Genomic DNA, 23,190 nt, shown 5'->3' with positions numbered 1-23,190 from the left:
AAAAGTCACTTACAGGGCTGCTGAGATGCTCCACTGTGAAGAGCACTGGTTGCTCTTCCAGAGGACCCAGGTTTGGTTGCTAGCATACACACAGTGGCTCACAACTATCCATAACTCTAGTTCAAGGGAATCCAGAAATCCAAACCCTCTTCTGGCCTCTGCTGACATTGCATGTGAATGGTGCACAGACCATAAAGCAAATATCCATACACATCAAATGTTAAAATTAAATTTGCAAAAGCCATTTATAGGACACTGTAGCTCTGTTTCACTAAATGCCTTGGGCCTAAAAAGCAAACCAAGAAGGTAGGCAAGTGTCATCTACACTATACAGATGCTATGCAAGCTATTCTTTTGTTGCTGAGGAACAGAAAGATACCTTTTGGCAACAGAAAGAGAATAGATTCTGTAATCAAGAGGTGGGCATACTTTTGCTTCTTGCTTCCTAACAAGAGTTTCAAAACAAGGCACAAGCATTAATAACAAGAAGCACTTATCTAATCCAACTTGAGTTTCTTACCTGTGAATGCTGTTGCTGGTATCCATCAGCAATGGCATTGATGTTATGGACCCCAGGAGCTAAAAGCACATGGAAGTACCCTCCCTCTTTTGTGTATACTTTTATTCCTTCATTGAGTACAATGACTGCTTTAGAGATCGGTTTACCAGTCTTGTCTTTTACTAACCCACGGACTCCTTTATGGACCTGAAAAAAACCAAACATAATTTTCACAATGTCAGCAGATATTTTACAGCCAATAGCTTGAGGCTTGATCAAAATCAACTAAACACATGTGTGTGCACATACACAAAACAACAAACCTTGTAGTTACAAGAGGACACATCCTATAATACTAGCTACATAGGAGGTATATGTAGGAAATGGAGTTCAAGGCCACTATCATCAAATTAACAAACCTTGTCTCAAAAAAAAAATCAGGGTTTGATGGGGGTATTATAGTGTCCCCAGTGACTCTGACTATATCTGCTAATCAGTCAGTGCTTCTGAGTCAGAGTCAGAGATAAGAACTCTGATACAATGAAAGCCTAATGCATTAGCTAGTTTTCAAATGCCTTGAATGCTTTCCTTCCATGGCAACACTGACTGTAACTGTGTGATCTTGAGCTTGAAAAACAAGAAGCTCCGAGTGTCAGCAGATTCAGGACATGTGACTGCATGGCATCTCTTTTGGCAACAAAGAGATGATTAAAGCTCAGCCTAAGAAGACGGCTTTCCACCCCAGTGTGGGGACTGGAGCTTGGATCCCTATAACCCATGTAGAAGGCTGGGTGAGCATGTCAGCCCACCTGTAGTCCAGTGTTCAGGAGGCAGACATAGGGAACCCTGGGGCAAGTTGGACAGCCAGATTAGTGAGGTCTGGGTACATCGAGATATGTGTCTTAGTATGTATAGTGGAAAGTAACCTCAACCTCAGACATGTACACACGTGATGGCCCACGTGTGAACAGCATAAACACATAAAAACTCTCTTTCTTTCTCTCTCTCTCTCCCTCTTCTTCTTTCTTTCTCTCTCTCTCTCTCTGCCTCTCTCACACACACAAAAGAATAAAATTCTTCTTTCTATGTACATTTAAAAAATAATGTTTTGCCGGGCAGTGGTGGCACACGCCTTTAATCCCAGCACTTGGGAGGCAGAGGCAGGCGGATTTCTGAGTTCGAGGCCAGCCTGGTCTACAGAGTGAGTTCCAGGACAGCCAGGGCTACACAGAGAAACCCTGTCTCAAAAAACCAAAAATAAATAAGTAAATAAATAAATAAATAAATAGAATGCTTTAATAAAGGTTCTCATTGAATACACTCCTATGATGAAGCCTAGCATGCATGATGCTCTGGGTTTCATCCTCAGTATGGGGGAAACAACAACTCAAAACGAGCTCACCTCCACCAACATGCTAAGGAGAGACTTCTTGTTCTCTGCCCACAGGGCAGGGAGTTGAGCTGCACTTGGGAAGTAGCAGCAGCTTGTGTAGACTGTGATTTCTGGGCAATGGCCATAGGTGACACTATAATCCTGAAATATAAAGTCCAGAATCAAATTAGTACATGTGGAAATTAACTTTGTAAAACAAATGAACTAAAGAAAATGTGTGATGTAAGCACCATCTGTGATACATCTTACAACAAATATAAATAAATCAGCATGTATAATAAGGGGTCACAGACAGATCCCTTGAGGACAGTGACTGTCTAGTCCATTCTGATGTGGCAGTGCTTCCCACGGTGCCTGTAAGAACAGGTAGTTTACTGGGGTTTGCTGAGCAAACAAGTTCACATGGAGAGCCAGCTAACCTTTCAACTCTCAAACCCCACTGCTGCTCCCCCAGCATTGGAGGCAGAGGACAGGCACTTGTCCTGATCCTTCCTGTCTGAGCCTGCTGTGGCAATGGCTGTCATGGTGGAGCACTTGGTCAAGTGCAGGGACCACCTGTGCAGACAAGCTCCTAACTCTACTTGCCACCTTCCCCTCAGCTCTCCTGTTTACCTAATACTAACTTTCTCACATTGTCAACAAACTTTGCCTTTTTTTGATATACCTTTTTTTCTTATTTTTGACATTATAATATAATTACATTATTTTTCCCTTCTCTTTTCTCCCTCTAAATCCTCTCATATACTCCTCGCTCTCTTTCAAATCCATGGCCTCTTTTTTCATTGATTGTTGTTACCTATATTCTGTACACACATATGTATATGCACATAGATTTCTAAATATAACCTGCTCAGTCTATATACAGCAACTAATATGTATGTTTCAAGGGATAGCTATAATCAGTTGGTGTGGTACTGGATAACCAATTGGTGTGCTGTTCCTTGGGGAATACTATTTCTCCAACTCTAAGCATGTCTAAGTTGCCTGCAGTTCTTTATTTGGGTTGAGGCCCTGTGTTTTTCCCCCTACCCACTTTGGCATGTCTACTGTAGGTGTCCTTGTTCAGCTCATTTTTAGGCAGTTATGTTGGTGAGATTTTTCTGGGTTAGCTTCTGCATCGCTAGGAGACACAATCTCACAGTAAACCCTTTTATCCTCTCTGACTCTCATAATCCTGCCATCTCTTCTGCAATGTTCTCTGAGCCTGTAAGTGCTAGAGTTGTTTCCAGGATTTATCTATTGGGACTGGACTCTGCAACTCTGCATTTTGATTGGTTGTAGTTTTCTGTAATGCTGTCTGTCTGTTGATGAAGGGTAAGGACTACATTTATCTGTGATACAAGGACAAATACTTAGAATGTAGTTAGTGTTCATGCTGTTTTAGTAAAGTGGGTGGTTGTAGATTCTCCTCCAAGATCTGTGAATTCACTAGCCTTAAATTATTAATTAGGTTTCTAATACTATGAGTGGTTTCCTTCTTGTTGAACCTGTCTTAAGTCCAATTGGGGAGCTATTGGTTGCCACTAAGATATTTGTGACACTACTACATTCTTAGGGTTATTGTGCCAGAAACTCCATTTTGATTTGTTTCACTATTATCAATAATTTCCAAATCCTGTCACTGCACTTCAGTATCAAAACTAAAGCTTTAATGCTTGATTCATATCCTATAGTCATTACCCTGAGCAAAGTCCTTATTCCTTATCTAGATTATTTCAAACCAGTGTCTGTGCAATATCTCCTTCCAAAGTAGCAGTATCTCACTATTATGAACTTAATTTCTCCTTAGCACAACTCAGACCATATTCTTGCTCAAAGACTATATTCTTGTTCAAAACCTTCAGTGACTTTCCAGTCCTTATTAAAATATACTAATTCAAAGCCCTAAACACTTTTCCTTCTTGTCTCTATCTGGTAAAGGCTACTCAGTAAACTGCTTGCTGGCTTCTGTATATGCCACTTTTTCTTTCTGAGCATCCTGTTTCACTATCTCTGCATCACAGACACTATCCCTCACATAAAGGAAAGGCTGTGGCTCTGTGTCTCTGTGGCTCTGCGGCTCTGTGGCTCTGACTTGGTATAATGTTTTCTGTCTTTAAATTTATGATATGTGGAAGATGCTTTCTTCTAGATCAAATCAATTAATTCTGAAACAGCTACTTGTTTGATAGGCATTGGAAAATATTTTATCATTAGTACAGCAAAATGCTTCCCACATAGTAAATTCCTTAACATTTTTTGGATTTATTTTATATATTTGCATGTTTTGCCTGCATGTACCTATGTGAACCACATGTGTGGAGTACCCACAAAGGTCAGGAGACATCCGATTCTCTGAAATTGGGACAGAAGTACCTGTGAGTCAGCATGTTCCCAGCATGTTGGTGCTGGGAACTGACCCTGAAACCTCTGGAAGAGTAGCCAGTGTTCCTAACTGCTGAACTAGCTCTGTAGGACCCCACATAGTAAACTCTTAAAAAATAAATAAACAAATGAAAATGAAGTTAATTTCCTGTTACTCACAAGAACAAATGATCAGTTAACCATTCACTGTGTAATTTTAAGTGCACTTACTAAATGGGGGTCAGAAAGACGAGCTATAGAGTCCACACATCTCCTAAGTAACTCCAAACAGCCTTCTATGCAGAATATGAAAAGCCAACTTCAAGTCCAGCTGGAGTTGCAAGGACTTTTGAATAACCCAAACAATCCTTAAGAAGAACAGTGTCAAAACACTTATAAATTATAGTTATAGCAAAAACAATATAACAGCAAAAGAACAGCTGTAAACCCATGAAATACAAGTCTGGACATAAACCCATACTTCTGTGTTCAAATGCTTTCTGAAAGGACACCAAGACCGGAAAGACTCACATTTTTTTGACAAAAAAAAAAAAAAAGCCATCTAGATCCTTGCCCTCTCATGAAACTAAGCTCCTGTCTCACATTGTACACAAAACAAACTTAAATCATATCAAGAGCTAAAGCCATAAAACTCTTACAAGAAAAACAGAATCTTAATATGCCAACAAATCCTAAGAAAGAGACTTGAATTGCATCCCAGATCCCACACGGTGGAAGGACAGCACTGACTCCCACAGACTGCTCCCTTCCTTCCTTCCACAAGTGGCACATGCTCCACCCCCAAATCAATGTAATTTTTAAAAGTTAAAACAGCAGCCTTGCTGGGCAGTGGTGGCGCACGCCTTTAATCCCAGCACTTGGGAGGCAGAGGCAGGCCAGCCTGGAGTTTGGAGAGTTAGAGGCCAGCCTGGTCTACAGAGTGAGTTCCAGGACAGCCAAGGCTACACAGAGAAACTCTGTCTCGAAAAAACAAACAAACAAACAAACAAACAAACACCCAACAGCCTCTAGGATGATAGTTGAAACTATCTGCAAGTCATGTACATGAAAGGGATTTAATATGTGGACTATATAGAAAACTAACAATTCAATTAGTTAAAAAAATTTAATTTCACTCTTACTTTATGTGTGTGGATGCTGTTTTGCCTGTATGTTGTGTATGTTATGTGCAGTATCTAATGGGGCCAGAAGAGGGCACTGGAACCCCTACAATTGGAGTTATATATGGTTGGTTATTAGCCATCATGTGAGTACCAGGCATTGAACCTGGGTCCTTTGGAAGAGCGACCAGTGCTCTTAACCATCTCTCTAGCATCCCAATTAAAAATTTAAAATTAACATTGTGTAGACATCCATGTCACAGTATATGTGTGAGGGCAAAAGACAACTTGTAGGAGGTGGTTCTTTGTCTCCACTATGTGCATTATGGGGACTAAACTCAGGTCATAAAGCTTGGCAGAAAGCACCTGTACCCTCTGAGGCAGCCTGCTGGCCCAAACCTGATTGTAAAGTGGACAGAAGATCTGGATAGATAACTTCTCTGAAGAAGCTATACAAATGACCAACAAGTGCATACAAAGTAAGTCCAGTATCATTAGCCATCAGAAATGAAAATGAAAACCACAAGATGTCTGTTAGGATATGTAAATTAACATCACAGGCATTTCCGAGGACACAGAGAAGATGGAATCCTTGAACACAGCTGATAGGTGTAAGATGGTAGAGATGCTATAGAAAAGCTTGGTGGTTCTTTAGAACATTAAAAATGGAATTAAAACAATATCTAATAAATGCCACTCCTAGATCTCTACCTAAACAAAGTGAAAACTCAGGCTTAAAGATACTATATGCCCATGTCTATCAACATATAAGTTGATAAACAGAAGATGCTATGTATAGTGGAATAATATTTTGTTCTAAAGGTATGTGATATGTGCTATAAAATGGATAAAATTTTAAAAATTAAGTTAATATAAGAAGTTAGACACAAAAGGATTAACATGTAAGTTCACTTAGGAGATACTTAGACTGGGCAAATTTTTAGAGACAGAAGTAGCAGTTACCAGGAGCTGTCGGAAGAGAGAACAGGGAGTCACTCACTCCTTAACAGGTACAGTTTGAAGTGATGAAAAAAATTAGAAGTAGACTTGTAGTGGTTGTATAAGACTGTAAATATAGTTAGTGTTACCAAATTATGCAATTAAGAATGCTCAAAATAGAAGATTACTGCCAGGTTAATTTAAGGCCTAAGCATGTTGAGGAAGCCACAAGGCAGATGCCAGATGCCAGTCACTTTTCTGTCTTAGAGAAGGTACCGGCTTTTTGCTCAATGACCAGCATTCTTAAGCCCATCTATCTAACCATGTTCTCCAAAGCATACCTTCATGCTGCCCAGGTGACTGTGCCACTCAGCTCCCCGCATTACTCCGCCAGGTATGTTCTCATCTATAAAAATCATTGTGAGATATAGGATCAACAAGACCAAAGACTCTCCTCTCCCCAAAACAATCAACCCAAACAAGTAACCCAGGGGAGAAGAAAGGCCTACCTGAATTATTTGGGCAACTGGGCTGACCCATGTGCATCGATGGATGGTTATTTGCATAAAGAGATGCCAAATGTTTTAAAGTTTCTTTGTTTTCCACTACCAAGAAGAAAAAATTGAAAGTCAGTGGAAAAATTGAAAAGATTTTTGCTCAAGTGCATTATCGTGGATTTGAGTCCTCTCCTCTCCAAGTAAGTTCTGCAGCCCACTGAGCAGTTACCATAAATAACAACATTGTTTTGTTTAGTCTAAGACAATCATACTTAGGAACAAACATCCTCTTTACATTAAAAAAATACTAATGGTGAATTTATACAACAGGCCATTATACTAAGATACAATCTTCTTTTGGTCTTATTGTACCTCAATTATGGACAACTGGGGCCTAATAACAATATTCCTTGTAAGCTACATTGAAAACAACTCAAACTATCTGCATTTTACATGACCTGGGGGAGAGTCAACAAGGAGCTGTTTAGCTTACCACAAGGCACAGCCCACTAAGCAAGGTGTCAAGCGTGGGAGGGAGTGGTTAGACTGTTACTATGAACACTGTCACTTTGCCAGATTCACTTTTGTATTCTCAAAATCTACAAATGGAAATTCTCAAAACCTGACAGAGCTTACTGAGCAGATATGACCAGATAGTGTGACTCAATATACCTTGGCCTCCATAGGGTCTTCCCTCTCCAACCCGTCTGAACCCTTTAAGTACAGTATGGATAATTTTCTAAGGCTGATTATTTGAGCATAAAGCAAGCAAGAGCTCATTACTGAAAAACTTTCAGAAGGAATATTACTTAGTGACTTGGAATGTCCTACCAGGATTAAATACTGCATATGAGAACTGATACTCAGCATACCTGTCTGTACTGGCTTGTCATACGGATATGTAACCAGCACAGAACCACCATCTAAGGCAATCGAAAGGCTGAAGTCCTGTTTTTGAATCAAGTTTTCAATGATGGCTTTGGTCTCAGGTTGAGAAGCATTACCTAAAAATAGAAAAGTTAAAGATAAAATATCAAGTTTTAAATTTTTGTGAAAGTATAAAGAAATCCTCTATTTGAATTCCATCACAATGCTGGCTTACAAAACTTGTAGGTAGCTAGGCAGTGGTGGTGTATGCTTTTAGTCCCAGCTCTCGGGATGCAGAGGCAAGTAGATCTCTTAAGTTCAAGACTGAGTTTCAGGACAGCCAGGGCCATATAGTGAAATCCTATCTAGAACAACATCAACAACTAAAAATTTGTGTGTAATAATCTCACCACATGCTGGCTCAAGCAAGAAAGACATGTTCTCAGAGGGAGGTTATTCCAAGATGTGTGTAGTTTGAGATAATGTGTGCACATTAGTACATTACATATAACAGCATGCATATATGCTGTGTGTGTACACATATTCAGAAGGGTAGAGAAAAAGAGGGCCTTTGCTACCTTCTGTAGGCACTGGAACACCCCAATAATCTCAACTAAGTTTCTTTAAAAACACACACACTACTTCAATTACTTTTGCAAAGTGAAAGAAAAAAAATGTTTAAAATTTTTCTGAATGTCTGTATTGATTTATACTTCACACTCATAGCCTCAACAAGGAAGCAACCCATTCATCATCCACAAAGTGGGACTGACCAATCTCCTAGCACAGAAAGACTCATTTCAAAAGTACTAAATGGCCTAAAGTTTAGACCCACTTGTAAAGTCTGTGTCCAGGTCTTTGCCACGGGCATTTGTGTGCCCAGTCTTTGAGGTGCAGTCTTTCTCTTGTGCTCGCTCTCTCCCATCTGGATTCAGAGAGGGAACAATCACAATTCTAGTCCTGTCAACCAACTAAAATAAAAAAGAAATCAAGAGTTCATTAGCTCTATGTGGAAGTGACAGGTACCTCCCCTACAAACACAAAGTCTTTATTGTTCATTTTAAATAGTTATTTTAAAAGGCAAAACACTAAAAGGAACAGAAGTGCAAGATAAAATTTTTATTTGCATCAAACAAATTTTAAAAGAAATGAGACAATACTGTATAACTAATGTTCTTCATTGCCTCTTGGTGACAAAGAATAGTGGTCACAGAAGCACTCCTGACATATAAAATCCAGTTTGCTGGCTGCTTTTCTTTTTTTATTGGAACATAACCACGCCAATTCATTTCTGTTTAATTACTTGTGTGCACTATAATGATGAGATTGAGCAGCTCCAGGCTACTGAGAAGCCTAATTATATGCTATCTGTCCCTTACAGAACATGCTTGCCGACCACTGTCTTAGTAATAACGGTGGGGCCATTTTCTGGATTACACGGGGGGGGGGGGATATAAAATCTGAAAATAGCAATGTCTCTTCAGACAAGGGGAGTTGACAACAGCATGTCCACAAGCATTAATGCCTACACATGCAATATGAAATAATTTCTGAAGTGCTTCATATTTCTGATAGTGTTACAATTTTCACTGTCATTTTGAATGGACTTAGGCTCACCTCAGAAACCCCTCTGACATGCCTGTGGACCCATGCTCAGTGTGAGTGGCACCATCCCATTAACAGGGGTCTCAGACAAAATAAAAAGGGGAAAAGGAGGAAGCAAGCAGAAGGTGGCTCCATCTCTGTGCTTCTTGACTTTGGACCCAATGTGACTGGCCCCTCCTACTCCAGACCATGATAGGCCTTCACCATAATGATGGGTTCTCATCCCCTCAATGCAAGAGGCACAATAAATCCTTTCTTTCTGAAAACACATGTGACCTTAACTCACTGGCTCTTAAATTCGCCTTTGGGAGAATTCCACGTCACCACAGACAACTCAACAGGATCTCTGCATCCCACCACCTCCTTTCTCTTTTGTCAGGCTCCACCTTGTCCCAGGCTGGCTTCAGAAGCTCTGAGATTCCTGCTAAAGTATTTTACCTATGATATGGTCTCTTACTACCATAAGACCAGTAGGTACAAGCTTGGCTATATGTGAGAACAACCTGGGCTGGGGTTTAACTCAGTGGTAGAACATTTCCCTAACATATGTGAGCCCCGAGTTTGATCTGGAGTGTGTGACTGTACACATCTGTAACCCCACAGTTCCAGAGATGCAGGTGGGAGTGTTATGAGTTTGAAGCCAACTTGGGCTATAGAGCAAGTTCAAGGACAACCTTGGCTATGTAGTGAGACTTTGTCTCAAACAAATAAACAGCCTAAAGCTGTAGCAATTTATTTCTTGTGGGGAGGAAAGCATAAGGAGTTATAAAAGAAATATTGATGCCTCCTGGGGATGATGTCCAGGCACTAGTGTTTTTAAAGGTTCTAAAGTATTTTTAATATACAGCCAGGAATTTCACTATCTTAGATACAGTCTCATTTTAAGAGAAACCAGTCAGTGTCTGGGAGAGAATTTTGTAACCTATAAGAAGTTGTTAATGGAATCAACTTTGCTGGAGATAATAAAATAATTTTTGATCAAGTGTGATCTCACCTAGGCACATAGGTCCTTTTTGATTCTGATCAGGACACCAGTTCTTCCCCAGTTCCTTTGGGGAAGGCGCTGCACTATAGCAACAGTGCCTGGGCTTTAGCACAAGATACACTTGCTGTTTGTTTTTAATTACAAGAAAAAGAAAACAAACAATAAACTATATATTGGTTTAGATTTGTTTTTACTAATTACTAGATTTAGATGTTTGGTAAATTAACCAATGCCTCTACTCAGTTTCCACTTGTGTTACAGGGATCCCATCCTTGCAAGGATGAGGACTGAGCAACAATGTATATACAGTACTGAGCAACAGTGCTTGGCACAGTCAGTGTATACTCAACAAGTATTCATTCTCTCATCTTCCCTAAGTTCAATATAAGCAGTGCTAATGGATGAATGCTCTTGCCCTCCTTTCCCTACAACACAGAGTAGGGTTCTTAATCATATACAACTAAGTCCCTAGGACAGACCTCTTTTTTATAGCCACAGATGGCTACATTAGATAATGCTATATCAGTCTGTATATAATTCCTTACAGCCAAGATCCCCAAAGATTTTATATATTACCTGAAAAGGTAAAAAGAATTATGTCTTCCACTGTAGTTTTCAGTAAAGTGACTTGTCTATAAGTAATTGAGAATGGCAGTTCCTCAAGTTAAAATGCACAGAATTGTGGGTAAGGATAAAAGGAGCCTCAGCTTACAGGAGAACCGGACTCAATGTAAACTTTCAGAATTTTCTTGTTCTTTGCTTTTCAACATATACAAAGACATATACTAGGAAGACACTATAAACAGTGAGTATAAAGGTGGTTCTTTTTATCTCTTATAGTACCACAATGTACTAAAAGTTCTTCTGTGTAAAATGGACTAAGAAATTGCAAAGCTTTAAATGGTGCCCTGATATCAATGATCCCAGAGCCTTTGTCTTTGAAGTATGGCAAAACAAACTATTCTCTTACCTGGGTAACAACTGGGTTCTTTTTGTAATTCAGGCAAAGAAATTCTGCCAGAGCCAAAAGCAGTTCAGTTCCAACTGGAGCATTTCCATGGATACCAGCAACAAAACGAATCTTCGGTTCTTCAGGTTCTGATATGTTGGGCTTATTGGAGATTTCGAGGGACCAAATGTGACGATATTCAACACTCTGTCCCAGACTTTCAGAAACCAGAAATAAAGTCAGCGAGTAATTCAGTGTTATGTTAAATTCAACTTACAGACTTTAACAGTTTATACTTTACAATAAATGCAACATCAGCTTGACAGTAAAAGTCAAATCAATAAAAACAAAATAAATTATCAAATTTCCACTTTCACCAGAGTTTCCAGCTCAAGGCTGGCTTTCTTTACTATGACAGAAGATTTACCAGACCTAGACAGAAGTAATGTATTAGCATTAAACTGAAAAACATTAATAGGATAAAAGTGATTGCTTTGTCACAATGCCATTCAATAGAACTTGGTGCCTATTGATAAACCCCTGACTAACAATGGCAGATATGTTGTATTTTAAGGAATTATTTAATTTTCAAAAGCACATCTTAAATTAGAATGGCTAAAATATTTAATGAGCTTTAAAAAAAAGTTATCTAGCAGGATACTGTCCAATTTGGGCTTTATTTAAGTAGGGAGGCCATAAGCTGTATGCAGTAGTATGGCTATGGCAGGTGACTTTAAAGTCTAAACAAGGCAGAAATACTAAAAAGTCAGTTGAAGAGAGGAAATTACCTGGCCCTTCCAAATTAAATATTGCTCTGCATCTATAAACACTGTAAATCAGAATTTAAAAAGCTAAAGTTTCTGGCAAAATTTTACAATCAATGAAATGAACCAAGTAAAACAGTAAAAGGTTAAATGATGCTCAGTAGGTGTGCAGGAGGCAGCTTATACACACACTCGTGGCATATGCTCAGTATGTATGCAGCTTATACGCTCCTGGCATAAACCTAACAGGTGAGCTCAGCCTTCCAAAAGGTGTCCACTACCCTCAACAAAATAAAATGAGCTAAACAACATTCAGTGAGAATACAAATCTGCAGTGGGAACTTGGCATACATGTGACAATCAAAGAAAGTGATAGGAAGAGAAACTTTCAGAAGGCTTCGTCCACACATCATTAATCTCACAAGAAGTTTCCGCCAGTGCACAAGACATACTGTCAGAAAAATGTCCTTGTGAAATAAGACTCCAGCTCTCATACATCAGCTCCCTCAATAATCCTTTCAGTAAGCATAAGATCCCTTCCGCTGGGGCAAAGCATGAATGAACTCACTTAAATGAAGGAAGAAAAACAGGGAGATCTTACGTGGTAAGGTTTGTAATGTGTGGGTAGTTCATTACAAGTCCTCTCAGGAACTCGGATAGGTCTTTGTATGAGTGGTATCGATACAGAGCCAGGTCTGAGGACGAGCTTAACATGAAGGCTTCCAAGCCATTCTCAGCTGAAAGGTGTTTGATTAATGTTTCAAACTCCTTAGAAGTTGGGTCGCTGGTGTCATCAGTGCTGGTGCTATGCCCCTTTCCTTTCTTTAACTCACTGTTTGCATCTGTTGAAGATCGAACAAGTGTGAAGTTGACCTGAATAGCACCTTCACTCCTGACGGTCACGTTCTTGGTGACAGGGTTATACCTATAACAAAGCAGACAGGTCAGACGCACACTTTGTCAGTATTCAAGCACTGGGAAATAGAGGTGTGCAGAGGATGAATGAACTCAAGAAATAAACATGATGTAGGTCCCAAAAGAATTAAGTTTTCAATTGGAGTCAATTTATTATTTAAAAAAATTAACAAAGAACAAACGTAGGTAAATGTATAATATGAATGAGTTTCTAAGATTTAAATTAGGATTTCATGCTGGACATGGTGGTACACAACTTTAATCCCAGCAGAGGCAGCCAGTTCTCTGTGTTTGAAGCCAGCCTGGTCGCCATAATGAGTTCCAGGACAGCTGGGACTATGTAGAGAAACTCAGTCTCCAAACAAACAAACAAACAAACAAACAGAATTTCAGGGGCTGGAGAGATGTTCTGTGATTAAGAGTACTCACTGCCTGTTCTTCCAGAGGACCTGGGTTTAAAAACTCCAGGTCTAGGGATACAATATCCTCTTTTGGCTGCTGTAGGTAACAGGCATGCACAGAGACATGTGTAGGCAAAATATCCATACATAATTAAAACAAAGTAAAATATGGTTTCAAATGCAAGTTTGAGCTTATTGCAGATACTCAGAGGTTCCTGGAGTCTGAACCCAATTGTCAGCATTTGGGATGTGGGTGGGAGCACCTAAGGTAGCAACTGAGGATATTTTCTACCAACAACATGTTTTTTTGCCTGCTTCTCAGACACCCTGGTGGCTCTTGTTTCTCTAATTATTCTGCCAAAGTAGAAGAAAACAATAACCTTGTAATGCAATAGTGTGGTCTTCTGAGCCAATTTATGAGCCACTATTTAAAAATTCTCTGTTCTTGGTGAAAAGAAAGTTACTAATAGGGCTGCTGAGATGGCTCAGTGGTTAAGAGCACTGATTGATGTTCCAGAGGTCCTGAGTTCAATTCCCAGCAACCACATGGTGGCTCACAACCATCTGTAATGAGATCTGATGCCCTCTTCTGGTGTGTCTGAAGACAGCTGCAGTGTACTCATATATACATAAAATAAATCATTCTTTAAAAAAAAAAGTTACTAATAACTTTAAGTGTCTCCTCATACTTAGCTTTCTTGCAATGAATGCTCAAACTAACTTCACAAATACCTTGGCTACAAAGGAGAGGGAGGTATTCTGTTGTAGTGCCTGCTCTCACTAAACCAAGAACACAGAAAACCAGCTGAGTGTGGTGACGTGCCTGTAATCTTAGCACTCCAGAGAGAGGTAGGAGGATCACAAAGTCAAGGTCAACCTCAGCTACACAGGAAGTTTAAGGCCAGCCTGACTTCACCAGCTCCTGCCTCAGAACAGCAACAAAACAAACAAAACCAACAACAAAAGAGAAATTTCAGATTAAATAGGTGTTTCAAATTCTATACTAATTGTAAAGGACTATAAAGACAACCAGGTTGTTTTAGTTTTCCAGAAAGAAAGAAAGAAAGAAAGAAAGAAAGAAAGAAAGAAAGAAAGAAAGGAAGGAAGGAAGGAAGGAAGGAAGGAAGGAAGGAAGGAAGGAAGGAAAAGAGAGAGAGAGAAGGAGGGAGGGAGGGAGGGAGGGAGGGAGGGAGGGAGGGAGGGAGGGAGGAAGGGAAGAAGGGAAGAAGGGAGGGAGGGGAGGGAAAAAGAAAAAGAAAAATCAAGGTTCTTTTTTTTTTCTTTTTAAATAAACAAATCTAGTTCAGCATGTACTTGAGAGGATCAAGAGTTTGGGGTAAGCCTGGGTTATATGAGACCCTGTCTCTCAGACAGACAGACAGACAGACAGACAGTGGAAAATGACCTTACTCAGAGCCTGCAATCAGCAGAAATTTTCACAAAAGCAATGATGTAAACATATCACAGAAAAATGAGTGCACACAAGAGCTTGGCAAAACTATAAAACATAGACTGGTGTTCTCTGTGGGGCAGCGTGACCCTACTCAGCAGAACATGAGTATTTATCCCCGCCCCGCACCCCTCCCCAGTTCTTCCAGCAAGCATGTCCCAGAATTACTACTAACAGTGAGGGAAGTCACAAGAAGAGGGCACAGGCAGCAGGTGCTCACTGGTGAAATCAGCTCTAACCCTCCATTTAGACTCTGATTTGCTTAGCAGGCTCTGAGGGACTTTCTGGAAATAACCTTCTGGAGGGAAGCCCATGTTTTCCTTATTCCCAGGCTTTCAATTTGAAAGCATTCATCACTTACCCTCGGGCAGATGCTGTGATTTTATATGTCCCTGGGACCAAGAGGCGCCAGTAATCTCCAGCTTTGTAAGTAGTCACTGGGTGATTAATTTCAGCAACACTGAGGGTGGCATTTAATATGCCCCTACCATCTGTGGCATCAAGGACAAATCCTTTGACACCCTGATGAACCTGTATAAAGGACAAGAATACCAGATTTTAAGGGGAAAAAAACATCTAATTACTTTGGGAGTTCATATCCAAACTAACAGATTGCTAATAATGTAACCAAAGGAGCTAGCAGAGCTTCAGTGTTCCCAGTAAAGTTGAATGCAAATGCTCATTAAAACATATATTTGCTTCTAAATGCCTCTGAAAACAGAGGCCATGTGAAGAACGTAAGACCTTAAACTTTAGGACATTAAGACTACTTCAGAATAAAAGATGCAATAAAAGAAAACAAGTTAGAACTGTTTTGAATGGATTTATTTTTAAAAGGAAGAATATTCTATATTAAAAACAGCAAGGAGATACAAAAATCAAATACACTATACCCTACTTGTAAATATACCTATATGATCACATGGAGGGCACATAGAAGTTTGAATATAAACTGGGAATTATGTAATATTAGAGAACTGGTGTAAATTTTCTTAGGTGAGATAATAGTATCTAGAGATGACATATAGGAGAATATTTTTATTTTTAGAAAATAGATGACACTAGAGAGATGTTTCAGAAGTTAAAAGCACTAATTATTTTTCCAGAGGACCTGGGTTCATGTCCCAGGACCACATGGCAGCTAACAACTGTCTGTAATTCTAGTACCAAAGGATCTGATGCCCTCTTCTGGCTTCTACAAGCACCAGACATATACAAGCAAAACACTCATATACATACAATTAAAATAAATAAATAAAAGTAAATAGATGTTCAGGTATTTAAAGGCAAAATGTCCCAATATCTCCAATTTCTACTGAAATAGTTCAGCCAAAAACAAGTATATGAACCAAAACAAACAAACAAACAAATCTGTATATTTTTCATATAAATAAACCAAAACCAACAAAGTATTAGAATTCTTAAATCTAGGTGTGGAGTAGGAATGTTTATTGTACCAGTCTTATGCCTTCTCTATAAATGTCAATAAACAACGCAATACATTTTTTAACATTGGTATACAAACTTAAGAAAATGATAAAGCAGCCAGGCGGTGGTGGCACACACCTTTAATCTCAGCACTTGGGAGGCAGAGGCAGGCGGATTTCTGAGTTTGAGGCCAGCCTGGTCTACAGAGTGAGTTCCAGGAGAGTCAGAACTACACAGAGAAACCCTGTCTTGAAAAACAAAACAAAACAAAACAAAAAAAAAGAAAGAAAGAAAGAAAAAGAAAATGATAAAGCTGTGATAGCGTTACATACTAGCTAACCATCCATATATTTCTGAAGTATCTTTACCTGTTAGGCACTGTGCATATTCAAACAAAAGGAAATCATCATACATTTGCATGTGTGCACACTCACACACGACAACAAAAGAATATCCTTAATATCCATCACCTGGCAAATGCTTCTGAGTAGCTAATCTATGCCAGCTTTTATAAAGCCAGGAGAGGGTGACCACTGACCACTACAGCAATGTTACCTTGTTTACTCACTTTTTTCCTCACTTAAATAAACTCACTTATACCTATGAATTTTCTAGGTAAATATACAAAACAAACTGGAATACAGAAATAGGGCAATACACTAAAATTAGAATTAGAAAAGGTATATTCTTTAAAAAAAAAGAAAAAGAAAAGGTATATTCTGGGGGTAGAGAGATGGCTCAGTGGCTAAAGTACACTTGCTTTTCTTGCAGAGGATCCTGGCTTGCTTGCCAGGACTCACAGGGCTTCCGTGGACACTGCACACATGGGTGCACATACACATATGCAGACACTCATATACACAAGAGTATTTTAAAGACATATTATAACTTCACTGTATAAAAACTATACACTGTATAACCTGTAAACAAAGCTTGTCTTGGACTTGGAAGGACTCACACTTGTTTCTGAGTAGTTACCTGTTTCATAAACTGGATTAGAGATCTTCGATTTTGTTCCCAGTACTTTGGCAGTTCATTCTCAAACGGATATTTCACACAACCTAGTTCGATAGTTACTTCAAAGCAATTTGTCTGTAAATAGTTCCAGTCTTGCATACCACCTAAAGACAAAAACTTAAAATCATCACTTTGGATACATTTTACATAGTTTAGACTCTACAAGGTGAGACTTATTCTTAGTTTAAAAAAACAACAACAACAACAAATTATCTTGGCTCTGCAGTGATTGAAAAACAGTAATAAACTCCTGAGAGGGCCCTTTGATATGCATTTCAATAAAGCACTCACTATGCTGCACAATCTTCCTGTTAGCACATGAAAGACCTATAATGGTTTGGAGGTAAAATGCCATACACTGGTCGGGTTGTAGTGCAATATGTCTCTGCAGAATTCAAAGAGCACCAAATAAAACAGTTGAAAGGTCATTATAATGTCTTAAATCACTTGGGTATTAGGAAAATTGAGAAAGATAATTAGCAAGCAGCACAATCTAGGAGAGTGGGAAACCCATGTTGTAAGGCTTTGATCTTTAGTTACCTGGGACATTATACCAACTGGCTCCATTTGTTATCCCATGAGGAAAATACTCATTAAGGTACATATCCTTGCAAGGTCTACCTTGGAACATCTGAGAATTCTCCTGAAAAAGAAAAAAATAATCTTTACTAGTATTTGTTTGCATCTACATTTAAAAATACAGTGTTTTCCTTGGTACAGGTCGATTTACAAAGGTTACCAGAGGGTATATAAGAGGGTTTCAAGTGGGAGAACACTGCCATAGGAAGTTGTGAGACTTTCAACGTATAGTTTTCTGTCTATTGGATTTTGACCGTGTGAAGACCTGAGTTTTGATCCCTGGAACCACACTGACTCCACAGAGTCACATATTCATTCACATCTAGTCCCTCAGTAGTTCTGGGGTGGTGCTGTGTGCTTCTGAGATGACACTGCTCCATGGCTGTCTCAAGCTTTCCAGCACTCAGACAGAGAATGGGGCTGACAGTTCTCATCATACATTCATATACACTCATATATAGTTATAAGAAAAAATAAATTAAAATTAAGAGCTGGATGTGATAGCAGCTGTGGTTGTCTGCACAAGCCCAAGCTACTCAACATTATGGTACAGAGCAGATACTGACATGGCTTCCCTATTTTTATTTATTTGTTGCCATTTCTCCAGCCATTTTCTTCTTTTAGGGCAAGACTCGTGGAAACAGTCTGTGTCTCGGTGTCTTCAGTATCCAGTCTGGTATCTGGCACAAAGTACATGTGCACATTTATAGTTCAAGGGGGCACAAATAAACACTATAAGAATCCAGAGGAGAGAAGATGACTTTTAACTGGGAAAGAAGTTTCTGGAAGATTTTAAACTCTGAAAGATAGTCAATGCTTCATCTCCCCCCCTTGGCAACAGAAAATAAAGACAAAAAAGCATGAAGAGAAAAATATCAAATCATCCTATTACCTTGAGAATTAGGCATTTGACTTTAAAATAACAAGCTCTGAACAGAAACTTACTATGGGTGTTTATTAAGGTTTATGTAAACCTTTACTTTTATGTAAGTTGCTTGCCGGCTAAGAAAAAGAAGGCTGCGAACAAAGGCGAGAACTTTAGTAGTCATTATTCCTGGGGTCAGTAGAAGACAGACACAAGACTCCAGAGAAGGCAGAATACAGTGGGATTAAAAGAGAAGAGAGAACAGGTAGGATACAGTCAATGATGGCCGTGAAGACTGAATCACACCAGCTTCTGCAGTTCTACTTTTGTTCAGTTCATAGCCACCTATCAAGAGTAAGAGGAATCAGATGAATTACAATCACCACAGTGGAAAATAAGTTGGGGGTGAGGGGGAAAACAGTGAAATGTGAATCACTGGCCCCAGGTCTGGGGGCTCAGCAAGGAAGCTCAGTAGCAGACGTGTGACTACTCTGGGTTATACCTGTAATGAAGAGATGGAGAAGAAAGGTGGTGGTTGTACTGTTGCTTTTGTCAACTCAACATAAACCTAGACATATCAGTTGAGAACATGCCTCAGTCAGATTGCCTGTAGGTAAGTCTATAGGACATCTTTTTGGTTAATAATTGAAGTGGGAGGGTCCAAGCCACCATGTGTGGTGCCATCCCTTGGGCAGGTGATCCTGGTTTGTGTACGAAAGCAGGCTGAGCAAGCCATAAAGAACAAGCCAGTAGGCAGTATTTCCCCATGGCTTCTGCATCAGCTCCTACCTTGAATTCCTGTCTTGGCTTCCCTCAATAGACTGTGGCCCAGGATATGTAGGCCAAGTAAACCTTTTCCTCTTAAAGTTGCTTTTGGTCAGTTTTTTATCGTAGCTACAGAAACTAAATGAAGACAGTGTTACTGAGGTCTGGATTTTGGGATACTTAGTATGTCAAAGGGTGTGTGCAAGATCCTTAGGAATATCACTGAATGATACGGCTGTAGGTCTAGGCTAGGGAGAAAGACAAATGTAAAAAGTTTAATAGTCTAAGGAAATAAATGAAGGTAAAGAAGTGTGAAGTTACAGCGAATGCGTACAGAGTATGATAGGAATATGTAAAAAATCTGATCGACTGATTTTGATTTTGACAGATGGTATAATAAATTCTTACTACTGTATGCATGTACCCCCAGATATGCCATACCCAAATAGAAGGTAACAATTTCTTAAGAAAAAAAATAAACAAGTGCATTTTTTTATTAGTAACTCAGAATATGAATCTCACGCAGTCCATTTGCAGAGGGTAAGAAGGTGGAGTGACAAAAGATTGTATGAGAGCAGAGGTACAGTAATAACCTTTATGATCCATAACCAATAAGACTACACACCCAATTAGTAGATCAATGCTGGAAACTATCACATCCGGTACTGACGTACCAGCATGAATTTTTTTTCTTAGAACTATTTAAATTTTTACACACACACACACACACACACACATCTTGACACTTCTTTGTGTATGTGGTGGGAGTGTATATGGTTAAAAATAAGTCAGTGTAATTCATCATACTAATGTGTGTGAAGGACAGAAATTAAAGAGTGTCCTCTCTGATCTTGGAGCTCATGGATTCATCAAGGCTGGCCAGGGAGCTCCAGGAGTCTCCCATCTGCCTTCCCAGGGCTGGGGTTATAGATGCCCCTCTGTACCCAGACTTCTATGTGGGTGCCAGGGATCTGAACTCAGGTCATCATGCTTGTTACTATCTGCAACTCTTCCAGTCACTATCTTATTTTGATTTGGGAAAGTTACTGTGCTATATAGGAAGTTTAGAACACACAGAATCTTGTTTATCCTTTTTTATATTACAGTAAAACTTCAAATATCTTAATAAATCACTGGTGGTTTTTGTTTTGTTTTTTTGAGCCAAGGTCTCACAGCCCACACTGACTTGGAACTTGCTGTTTACCCAGGGTGTTCTCTAAGTCATCATCCTCTGCCTCATTAGCCAGCTCCCAAGGGCAGGGACTCACTGGGAGCCAGATAGTAAAACTTAGGTTTAACAGACCTAATGGTCTCTGTTACAAGTATTCAACCGCCTTTCCTCTACCTAGATGGTTGTACGGTTCTTCTTTGTTGCTATGGTAATCAGACTGACCTGTTTTCAAATGTTGAAAGAGAAAACCATAGACTTGTAGTGAAAATTTTGGAATTTTGGTTTCTTTAAAAAGCAGAGAAATATTACAAGAATATGTTTTCATTTTTATTCCAGGTATGGGATGTGTGGCTGCTTCAGGTTGTCTGCAGCCGCTGACTATGATTAGCCCATGATTTTGTCAGCAACCAATAGTTTCTGCTATTGTATGATGTTTGGAATTCTGGGGACTTTTCAGAGTGTATATAAATTCTAGGACCCTGAGTGGTGGGGTGGGTTGTTGGTGGAGGGTTGTTTAGTTGTGCACACAGATGGAACAACAAGAAGAAATTAGATATCCTGATAAACAAAGATCAAACTTGTCCCAAGGAACCTGACACTCCTAATCAGCAGGCAGTACTCTAGGGATACATTATCCCTCCCCGCTCTGTCCTTTTTCCCCTCCGATCTAGTGTTAGGGGGTTAAAAAGGTAGAAGAAAAGGGGTGAAGAAGGGTGAGAGAAAGAAGAATTCATGAAGTAGTAAAGACTGGCTACGAAGACTATTTGTAAAGTATGGTTGTGGCTGTACGGCAAAAAATCTAATTTAACTCATTAGTTCTGCTTTAGCCAACTTTATTGGGCTTATAAACTAAATATGTATCAAACGAAATAAGCTGGCATCATTTCTGTTCCAGGTCCTGAGTTAAAAACCATAGATAAAATACATGATTGAGTTTAAAAGCTAATGGAAAAAGAGATGTAGTGTTCAGAAGTGAGATGAGAAACAAGAAAAAAAAAAAAAAGTAAGGCGCCCTGGGCATTTTAGCTATGAGAGCATCTGACCTGAGTGCTTTAAGGTAGTTTTTACTGAATTAACTTTCCAGTATACCTTGGAATAAGAAAGTGCTATTTGTTGAAACACGGCATCATCTGGTGATTTGCTGTATGTGGCAACTCCTTGTTCATTATCATCATAAGGGTAGTTAACCACCAAGGAACCTACAAAGGAAATGGGAAAAAGCACTGTTTCAAAATGGGTCAGTTACACAAAACAAGGTTTCACAGTACAGTCAGAAATGGAAGGTACCCATTGTGACCCTGAAAGGCCCTGGAATCACCCAGGAGACAAGCCTTCTTTTGGACCTGTGAGGATTATTTAATTAGGTTAGACTCTAGGCATTCTTTAAGGAGTATCATGATTATGTTCATTGTAACAGGAGGCAGCACCATTCCCTGGGCTCCACTGCCAAGAAGCTACCTGAACTCAATCATTTACCACTCTCTGCTTCCTGGATGAGGCTGCCTCAAGCTTCTGCTGCCAAGACTTCCCTGCCAGAATGGACTGTACCCCAGAACTGTGGGCCAAGATAAACCCCTTCTCCTTTAGGTAGTGTTTGTCAAAGTGTTTTATTACAGCAACAGAAAAGGTAAGGCAGAGAGGAGAGCCATGAAATTTGTCAAGCAAGGCCAATTACATGTTCTCTAAAACAGGTTAAGCAACTTAGGGGTAGCAGAGCCAGCCTGGTCTGTACAGAAAAATTCTGAAACTTTCTTATGGTCTAGTTGCTCAGTTGGAGTTGTACCAACAGTGAAGTGATTCAGAGTGAAGAAAGGGATGCTTTCAACTGTGAAAAGGCCATCCACTAGCCTCATGCTCTGCACGAGAGTGAAGTAGCAATGGTGGGTCTCAGGGAGAAGCTTTGAGTTATGTTTGTTAAAGAACCACATCCTTTATTTTCCTGACTGTCATACTGTTTTCACATGTTTGCCTGTCTGCTTATTATGCCCTCTACTGCATCAAAATGCATGTGTGGAAGTCAGAAGGCCGTTTGCTGGAGTAGATTTTTACCTTCTATTATGTGGGTTCAGAGGATGGAACTTGGCAAGTGTCCTTATCTGCTGGGCTCTCTCCAGCCTGGTAGTTTTGCTCTTATCCACATGACTGTTTTGAGACAGGGTTTCATGTATCCCAGGCTGCCTTGAACTACTACGTAGCTGAGGATGGATGACCTTGAACTCCTGATCCTCCTGCTTCTCTTTCCTGAGTGCTGGGCATATAGGCATATGCCACCATGCCAGGCTTATGGGGTGCATACTGGTCATGGACTCCAAGGCTTCATGCATGTTAGGCAGGTATCCTACTGGCTCAAATATGTACCTATGATGTTTCTCTTAATAGTGACCTTTCATTTTGTTCAAATGACTCATTCCTGATAAGTCATCTTGACATATGTCCTCCCAAACCCTCAGTAAGAATGAAATCATTATGCTGCAGTTAGGTGACTCTGTGTGTACGTGTGTTTGTGTACACACGGGGGAGAGCACAAGTAGAAGATAAGAGAATATATTTGAACTTTATGATGACAAAGTGTACGGTACCTAGTTAACAGTACAACAGATAAACATGAAACACTTGAAGAACTATTACAGAAAAGGT

General features: G+C 39.6%; 1 protein-coding gene across 1 annotated transcript in view; it reads right to left on the bottom strand.

The window, feature by feature from the left end:
• The window catches only part of Cpd (carboxypeptidase D), a 67,131-nt gene that overhangs the window by 6,015 nt on the left and 37,926 nt on the right, over positions 1 to 23,190 (bottom strand). Inside the window, exons 8-19 of the mRNA XM_028759331.1 lie at positions 21,643 to 21,752; positions 17,714 to 17,816; positions 17,135 to 17,277; positions 15,090 to 15,259; positions 12,564 to 12,887; positions 11,220 to 11,415; positions 8,495 to 8,630; positions 7,665 to 7,796; positions 6,805 to 6,900; positions 6,637 to 6,701; positions 1,902 to 2,033; positions 521 to 706 (exon numbers count right to left, since the gene is read on the bottom strand). Of these exons, the coding sequence (XP_028615164.1) occupies positions 521 to 706; positions 1,902 to 2,033; positions 6,637 to 6,701; positions 6,805 to 6,900; positions 7,665 to 7,796; positions 8,495 to 8,630; positions 11,220 to 11,415; positions 12,564 to 12,887; positions 15,090 to 15,259; positions 17,135 to 17,277; positions 17,714 to 17,816; positions 21,643 to 21,752 (1,793 nt within the window). The remainder of the gene's footprint in view (positions 1 to 520; positions 707 to 1,901; positions 2,034 to 6,636; positions 6,702 to 6,804; positions 6,901 to 7,664; positions 7,797 to 8,494; positions 8,631 to 11,219; positions 11,416 to 12,563; positions 12,888 to 15,089; positions 15,260 to 17,134; positions 17,278 to 17,713; positions 17,817 to 21,642; positions 21,753 to 23,190) is intronic.

Source organism: Grammomys surdaster, unplaced genomic scaffold (assembly GCF_004785775.1).
Source record: "Grammomys surdaster isolate TR1022 unplaced genomic scaffold, NIH_TR_1.0 126278, whole genome shotgun sequence".
Classification (NCBI taxonomy): domain Eukaryota; kingdom Metazoa; phylum Chordata; class Mammalia; order Rodentia; family Muridae; genus Grammomys; species Grammomys surdaster.
This window is presented reverse-complemented; position numbering and strand designations above follow the sequence as displayed.